Here is an 8,129-nt window from a genome sequence, read left to right on the forward strand (position 1 = left end):
CACAATGAGGCGATTCTTTCTGAGTGACAGCCGCTGTCCAGCTGTTTCTATTGTTAAACTTGTCATTGTGTTGCTTAATTCCAGCTGTGGGAAGCCCAGAGCTTGGAGCTGGCATTAATCTTCCTTCTTTTTTTTTTTTCCCCACCGACACACACACACAGCTGTGTGGTATGCAATGACAGCAATGGATGGACGGAAGGATGGATGCTGAATGAATGAGATGCCCTAAATTGCCGGGCTTGAATATTTGATTGCTCTGCCGTGAAATTACATCTTGGCGCTCTTAATGCAATTTTAATTTTGTTTTGTGAGGCACCACGGGGGAGCAAGTGCACAGCTTAAACTGGGATTGCTGTCGTTATCTCAGAGATTGCTAGGCTTGCAAATTATAAAGACCGCAAAATTTCGGAGTGTGTGAACGGCAGCTGAGAGGGGGAAAAAGCCAAGATGAAGTTGGCAATCAAAGACTGAAGGCGTAACTGAGATAGACGTGGTGATGCTCTCAAAGTGTAACCTTTTATTTCATGAGAGAAGCCCGTTAATGGATCTATTGATCTACCGAGCTCAAGGATCCAGAAGGCAATCAGAGTTGAAATTTCATGCAATACATCAGACAGCTATCAGCTGGCATGGAGTTGTGGGCCATATTATGGTTCAAAGCTACATCAAAAATAGTCATTCACATCTGTTACTTCAATGAGAGCTGCATATGGCAGCAATTACTTCAATAAAAGACTCCTTAGCCAATTTGAATACCAACGCACACAGACAGACTCATGTTGACTTACAGCAACCTTTGAGGACATTCGAAACTGGAATTGATTATTTCAATCGCTGTGAAGTATTTCAAATATAGTCACAGACAAAAAGTGGGTACGGTATAATGCTGCTTTCTTCCTCCGTGTCAACATTTTACAATGCCTGCAGTTACAGCCCAGACAAACTGGGGCACGTAAAAAGAGCAGGTATCTCCTGTGCCACGACTCAAAGGAATATCTATTTAAGGAAACTAGGGTCCTTAAACACGCAGCGGGGTTGTTTACATCCCATACTGTTCACCCACCTGGAAAATGCGGTCACAGTTCTGAGGCAGAGCTGCAGGGGAGTAAGTCGGGTCCATTTCTGTGAACTCTTCTGCAAAATTACTGACATCGAGCTCATCTCGAATCACTGGCTTAAACGGCGCGGGTACCTTCTTTGCTGCCAAGTCCTCCCAGATTATTTTCTACATTAGATTGGGAAAAAAAAAACAAAAAAAAAACCTAATTAGTCTTTAGTTAAATTCATCATAATACAGTACATTGCAAACGTACTTACAGTCCTTCTACTTCTTTACATTTTGTCATGTCACAACAACAAACGCAGAAATGAGAAGTGGAAAGGAAAAAAAAATGTTTTTGATTTGTTTTTTATTAAAAAAATCTTAATCAACTACTTTCTATTGCTGTTGAAGCTGCGTCTCCTTCGGGTTCTGTAAACAGTTGTTTTCAGAATCAAGAACAAACCGCACTGCATTTACATTTTTTAGCTAAAATATGTTTGAATCTCGTTCCCAAAAAAAATCAAAGAACTTGTAGACAAACGTAGACAAATACATTTTGAATTTAAGAAAACTTTTTTGTAATATGCCAACAAATGTAATTTCACAAGTGACCAGATTATTCAACCTCAGTCACATACATTACATAGATCCCTGGCAATAAGCTGAACACCCTTTGCCAATACTAATATCTTTTAGACTTTTCCATGCTAGCTCTGGCTTCATGTTTAGGTTCGCCCACCATGATACTGCTACCACCATGTTTTATTGCTGAGTGTGTGTGTTCATAGTGACGTGCAGTGTTACACATATTGCTTTGTTTTTAGGTTAAAATGTTAGTCCAATTTTACCAAGATGCCATCCTTCGCATGTTTGCTGTGTTCATTATAGGCTTGTGACACTCTTTAAGGCATTCTTTTATCAATAACCTAATTTTTCGCTGCTGCTAAATAAATGCCAGGTTTTTTAACCAGAGCTGCGGCTGCCCCAGAATTGCCAGCATTGCTTGCAGTCGAACCATACTGTTCCCATTTTCATACGATGTGTGAGTCGGGAACAACCAAGATGTTTAACTATTTGGATATTGTTTTATAACCTAAACCTCCTATAAAATTCACAACAACTTTTCTGGTCCATCTGCTGTGTTTCTTAGGATTGGTATTGATCTTTGGTCAATATTAATCTATAACAAACCTCTAAAGTTTTCAGATGCATTTAATTTTGGGATTAAAATTCACACAGGTAGACTCTGCAATGAGGTGACTTCTAAAGCTATTTGTAGTCTTTGGACTGTCAGAACAAAGCTGAACACAAATGTAGGTAAAAATTACGTTTCCACGTGACTTTTTTTCCCTTTTAACACTTAGCACAGCTGCTAATCTACCAATTAAATTACAAAAACACAAAGGTTGGTGGTTGAAATGGGACAAAATGTGAAAAATACTTCTGGAATGCTACTTCAATAATTACTGAAAGCAGGGAGAAATTTCCACCTGGTAAAACGGATGTTTCTTCACATTGTCTGCTCCATTTGGACCGGACCCTAATCTCTTCTGTGGGTCTTTGACGAGGAGTCGCTGAATGAGGTCTTTGGCCAGCGGTCCCATGTCTTTGGGGAAAGGAGGGTCCTTTTTGCAAATCCTCCTGTAATGTTACAGGCAGCCACAGTTAGCAACGCCGAGTGTGGATAATTAATTTGATGCTTCACAGGATAAATCCATACTTGGCAATATCCGAGTGGGAATTTTCCTCTCCGTCAACAGTAAAGGGCGATCCACCCGTCAGAAGCTCGTACATCAATACACCGAGGCTCCACCAGTCCACTGCCTGGGATGGAAGAAAGCCCAAACCCAAATGCTTCAGTTAAATGGAATAAAACCGTGCATATCTGGCTTTTAAACATTAAAACTCTAATTTACCTTGTCATGTCCAGAATCTCCCCCTTCAACTATCTCTGGAGCCATGTATTCAATAGTGCCGCAGACAGAGAAAGCCCTCTCCACCTGCAAAGACAAAACAACAACAAAAAAAAGATAATCCAACACAGAATCGTTATCTTAGTCTTGCTCAAACATTTTTTAAACATTAACAATTAGAGACAGTATAATACTTTTTTCTGCTCCCCTTATTCAAAAGATTCAAAGGAAAACTTCTCAGACATTTTTGATGTGGCGTCTGTGCAGAGCCTCACCCTTGTAGGCGTCTTTAGTTCTTCTTTTAGAACAGAGGAGGCTTTCTGACAGATCTGAATGACAAGTGCCTAGCAACATCCCTATCATCAGTGCCATCATGCGTTACACAAAACATTGATAAATTCTGGCTCTGCACTGCAGTCAGTTCATTTAACATCACGTCCAGCTGAAATGAGGAAGCGGGCTCATAAAATAAAAAAACAGCTATAATTGCTGCTTATTGAAGACCTGATAAACTTTTAAACTGACAAACTATCCCAGGGGTGCTTGCAACAAGTTTTAGTGAAATAAGCAGGATATTAACCTGAAAAAAGAAAAACAAAAAGAAATTCAACTTTTAAGTTCAATAAATCAATTTATTAATTCTAATGATTTTTAAACATTTTAATTTTAGGCTTTTTTGACAATGTTCTTAGCTATTTAACAGTTTTTGGTTTATATGAATTAATCTTTTTAGTTTTTTGTTTTTTTTTTCTTAACTACCGTAATGTGTTTTGAAATGTAAACATCTAAAAAAAAATACTGTTAATTCCTCAACATAACAATGCCCTTTCTACCTTTTTTTTGTTTAAAATAACAAAATGATCAAGCATTAATCCTTAATCATTTAAAATATGTATATAAGTAATGCAACATTTGTATTGTTTTTTTTGTTAAAGATGAAAAAAATAAACTGGGATAGGACTTTAAGGATTTTAAGATTATTCGATAGATCAAAGATTAGCAACAAAAATTATATGTACATTAGTATTTTTCTTAAATATAAACAAAAACTTCACGTTACATTGTTGTCACAAATTTTGCCACAAAAATGTACAGTTAATAACATTTATCCTCCACTTAAGAGTATTAAAACATAGACAATATATATTGTGCATTATATTTTCATAAATTTCACATTTTGTATTATTGTATTGCATCAGGTTTTACTGTGCTTCCATTGTAGGCTTGTTTAGAAAACTTTATATAAATTGAAGTATGTTAACACACGACATTATGAAAAAGATCCGCGTGCGCTGGCTACCGTTCATTCATCCTGCCCGCTGAACTGCTGCTAGTTTTACTCACATGCCTGGAAGATGTCTAGTGCTGCTACCACAGATGATTTCGCTCTCCAAATGGAATTGAACGATTCAGATTAGCTAGAATGAATAGAAGGGGTAGAACGTAGCCGCCTGTGGACGAGCTGCCTGTCACAACTCCAGTTTTTAAACAAAGCGGCGCGTGTATGACGTCATCCGCGCGCCGCTTTGTTTAAAAATATATATAAATATGAAAAATATAACTGCGGATATCTGGGGGACAGTGATTGGCCTACATGTTCTGAATGCTGGCGTACCATAAATAATAAATTATGAACAGTTTAGTTTGTGCCTTCAAGTTGTTGCCCATAGGAAGACGTTACTTGGATATAACCTAACGGAAAATCTTAGAACGGCTCTAAATTACACAAAAGTCATATAGGTGAGTAGAATATGATGGAATAACGTAAATTCTAGGGCCAAATGAAAAAAAAAAAACGGCGTTCCCCTTTAAGTCCACTTTGGCTCAAACAATGATGGATGGTGCCATCTGATATTGATGTTCCTTGAGCTTGAAGTTGACCTTTAATCTCTTTCCAATTTTTGTTGGTGCTCTTTTGTTAACATTTATATCATCATGTTTCCGATTTATCCTCAGTTTTTCCTCCTGCAGCTACATCCAGGGAGGTTGGCTACAGTGCATGGCTCTTACATTTCTAAATGATACGTGCAGCTGTAGTCACGGGAAAATCAAGCTGCTCAAAGACAATCTTATAGTCTTTAACATAGTTGTTAGGGATGAGCCGAAAAAATTCAGCCATAGAACATTTTCAGCTAAAAATGTCTGAAAAGTAAATTTTTTTTTTTGTCTAATAGACATTTAATGCCGAAACAACACGGCCAAAACTTGCGATGAGTGACAACCAGCACATCCAGTAGAGGTTAAAAGGATCTCAACCAAACAGCAGCAACTTTCCTGCATGCAGAAAAGTTGCTGAGCATGTGAAGGAAAGGACTGAATTTTTAAACACTGTACATCATTCTCACTGTGCTCAAATCAGTGGCCCAAAAATGATACCATAGAAATCCAAACGTCCCCATCACCATTCTGAATATGAGAAGAATGCGACATGGTAAAGGGGAAACTGACAGCGAACGTGTCCGCTCCGTCTGTGGAGGACATGTTTGAAAAGGCAAGAACGTTTTCCAGTGACTCTGCCGAGAATAAAAATGGCAGTGGTATATAAACATTTTGATACATTTATAATTGATTTATTGAAATGCCTTGATTTTTGTTAGAGTTTAGTACACATCGTAGCCAATAATGCTGTGGTTCTTTTTGACATAATTATTTATCTGTTTTTATGGTCTTTGATCTTGATTTCCTCATTTTTTGTTTTCATTTTCAGCCAAGAATTTTTATTTCGGTGCATCTCTAATACTTTTCTTTCTAATCTCCTTAAACATCTCTTTTAGTTGAAGCATGGTTGAAAAGCAATGTCTAAATCTCATTTGTTCATTTTCATAGAATTGTTTTCTATTATTACTTTTGTCAGATTCGAGTTATGTCTGTGACCATTGCGGCTTTTCCTTTCATTCAACTAGAGGTACCAAGAATTTTGTCCGCGTGTGTGTATGTGTTCTCTTTATTTCTCACAGAGGAATTCAACCCGGACATGAATACACACGGGTGAACACACTCCTACCATTAGACACAAGAGAGAACAGAAAAGGTGTTGCTACTTGCTGCAAAACACGCTAAAATGTCTGCCTTTTTTCCAAATGCAAAGCAATAACTCTCTGACTACTTATCTGTGCTTCAGGCCCTGCCCTGTACAGCAGAATTTGACACATTGGCTCTCAGATGGAAACTTTCCCCAGTAAGCAAGAATGAAAACATATATAATAGCTAAAGATAGAAAGATGGAGAACTAATAACCTTTGAAACCTTTCCACTTAAAGGAATAGTACACCCAAAACATGATTAGCCTTCATTTTCTACTCACCCCCATGCTGAACAACACTCTGGAGTACTTTTTTGATATCTCAAATGCATCTGGAGATCTGGGAGGCTTCTTGCTGTCTGCTGACATTCAAATAATGGAGGTCTATGGTGCCCGAGACAGAAAGGTCCATAAAAGTCCACAAAAAACGTGTCAATATTCCTCCATACTGCTCGTCCAATGTATTCCAAGTGTCCTGAGTGGGTAGCATCCATAATTTACTCGAAACGAAGTCATTTAGAATGTTTTTAGAGCATAAACAGTAGTGTATAGGATTTCCTGAAAGCGCGCGCCGGCGCGTTCATGACGCTACGGAAACCGCGGCAGACCAAACCAGATGAAAGTGTCCACTCAGGACACTTGGAATACATTGGACGAGCAGTATGGAGGAATATTGACACGTTTTTTGTGGACTTTTATGGACCTTTCTGTCTCGGGCACCATAGACCTCCATTATTTGAATGTCAGCAGACAGCAAGAAGCCTCCCAGATCTCCAGATGCATTTGAGATATCAAAAAAGTACTCCAGAGTGTTGTTCAGCATGGGGGTGAGTAGAAAATGAAGGCTAATCATGTTTTGGGTGTACTATTCCTTTAAAGCAATTATTTGTTATATTGCCATAGAAATCATGTCCTTCAGGTATTTGTAGTAGGAACAAAAACCATCCATCTGGTCAAATAATAAATGTGAACATTGTGAAGATGAACCATACCTGATCAAATTCTTTACTGAGGCCAAAATCTGTGAGAACAATGTGACCATTTGAATCCAGTAGAATATTCTCCAGCTTTAGATCCCGATAGACAATACCCAGCTGCAAGAAGGCAACAGAAAAGCACAGGTTAAACAGACGGCAGCGGGATATTTCTTTCTAGATTAGAAACCAGAGGATACCTTATGTAGATGCTCTAGCGCCAGGACAATTTCCCCGCTGTACAGGGCTACTTCTTGCTCCTTAAATCGCACCCTTTGCACCAAGTGTGTGAAAAGTTCCCCCCCGTTTACATAATCTATGATATGAGAAAGCGCATGTTATTTACATGAAACCAGACATAAAATAAACAGGACTTTACTGACAGTTCAGCCTCACGTGTCCTAACCAAGAATGAGGTGCAGCTTGGTGTCAGTCTGAAAGGCATAGTGGAGCGTGACGAGGAAGGGAGACTGGCGGATGTGCTCCAGCACTTGCCGCTCCGTTCGTGTGTGTTCAGCCGTCTTTGCTTTCTGCACAATGGTGGCTTTCTTTAAAACCTTCATGGCGTACAGCTTCCCGGCATCGTGGCCGCTCACTTTTCTCACCAAGAACACCTTCCCGTATGCTGGTGGAGAAATAAAAAAAAATAGGGCAAAGTTCAGGTCAAAGGCATAGCAGAAATGGTTTCTATGACCCACCTATTCTTAGGAAAAGTATCATTTGCAGGATTTATAAGGTAAATATTTACTGCCTGTCCTTTACGTGCTGCAGTAAGACGCCCTTTTTAAACATTCAGCTAAAGGCAGGACAGAATTGCCGCCTTAATAAAGGAGCAAAATCAACATCTTTATAAACAAGGAGTGCTGGTATTGTTGTCCTTGCAGCCATAGAAACAGATCATTTGGTTTCTTTGATTCTGTGTCAAGGAAAACTTTAAAATCAATTATTCAAAAAGCTCCACAGAGCCTTCATTAATTAGTGTGAATCAAAAAGAAGAGTCTGCTGCTTTAGAGTTGATTTCTGTGTGACTTTGAGGCAGTTCTACTCACCTCCTGTGCCCAGCACCTTTAGTAGCTCGAAGTTTTCGATACCAACCCTCTCAATATGGCCTGTCAAGTTGGCTGGGGAGAAAGAAGAACATTAAAAAACAATTATTAACTGATTAAACACAAACTAAT

General features: G+C 38.7%; 1 protein-coding gene across 1 annotated transcript in view; it reads right to left on the reverse strand.

Annotated features, from left to right (window-relative positions):
- LOC107095820 (ribosomal protein S6 kinase alpha-5-like) overlaps window positions 1-8,129 on the reverse strand; it is a 36,786-nt gene that overhangs the window by 20,411 nt on the left and 8,246 nt on the right. The window contains exons 2-10 of the mRNA XM_015392145.1: window positions 8,001-8,072; window positions 7,358-7,576; window positions 7,152-7,267; window positions 6,970-7,071; window positions 2,959-3,042; window positions 2,763-2,866; window positions 2,533-2,683; window positions 1,064-1,225; window positions 207-225 (exon numbers count right to left, since the gene is read on the reverse strand). Of these exons, the coding sequence (XP_015247631.1) occupies window positions 207-225; window positions 1,064-1,225; window positions 2,533-2,683; window positions 2,763-2,866; window positions 2,959-3,042; window positions 6,970-7,071; window positions 7,152-7,267; window positions 7,358-7,576; window positions 8,001-8,072 (1,029 nt within the window). The remainder of the gene's footprint in view (window positions 1-206; window positions 226-1,063; window positions 1,226-2,532; window positions 2,684-2,762; window positions 2,867-2,958; window positions 3,043-6,969; window positions 7,072-7,151; window positions 7,268-7,357; window positions 7,577-8,000; window positions 8,073-8,129) is intronic.

The sequence above is a fragment of the Cyprinodon variegatus genome, unplaced genomic scaffold, assembly GCF_000732505.1.
Source record: "Cyprinodon variegatus isolate N-32 unplaced genomic scaffold, C_variegatus-1.0 Scaffold576, whole genome shotgun sequence".
NCBI classification, from domain to species: domain Eukaryota; kingdom Metazoa; phylum Chordata; class Actinopteri; order Cyprinodontiformes; family Cyprinodontidae; genus Cyprinodon; species Cyprinodon variegatus.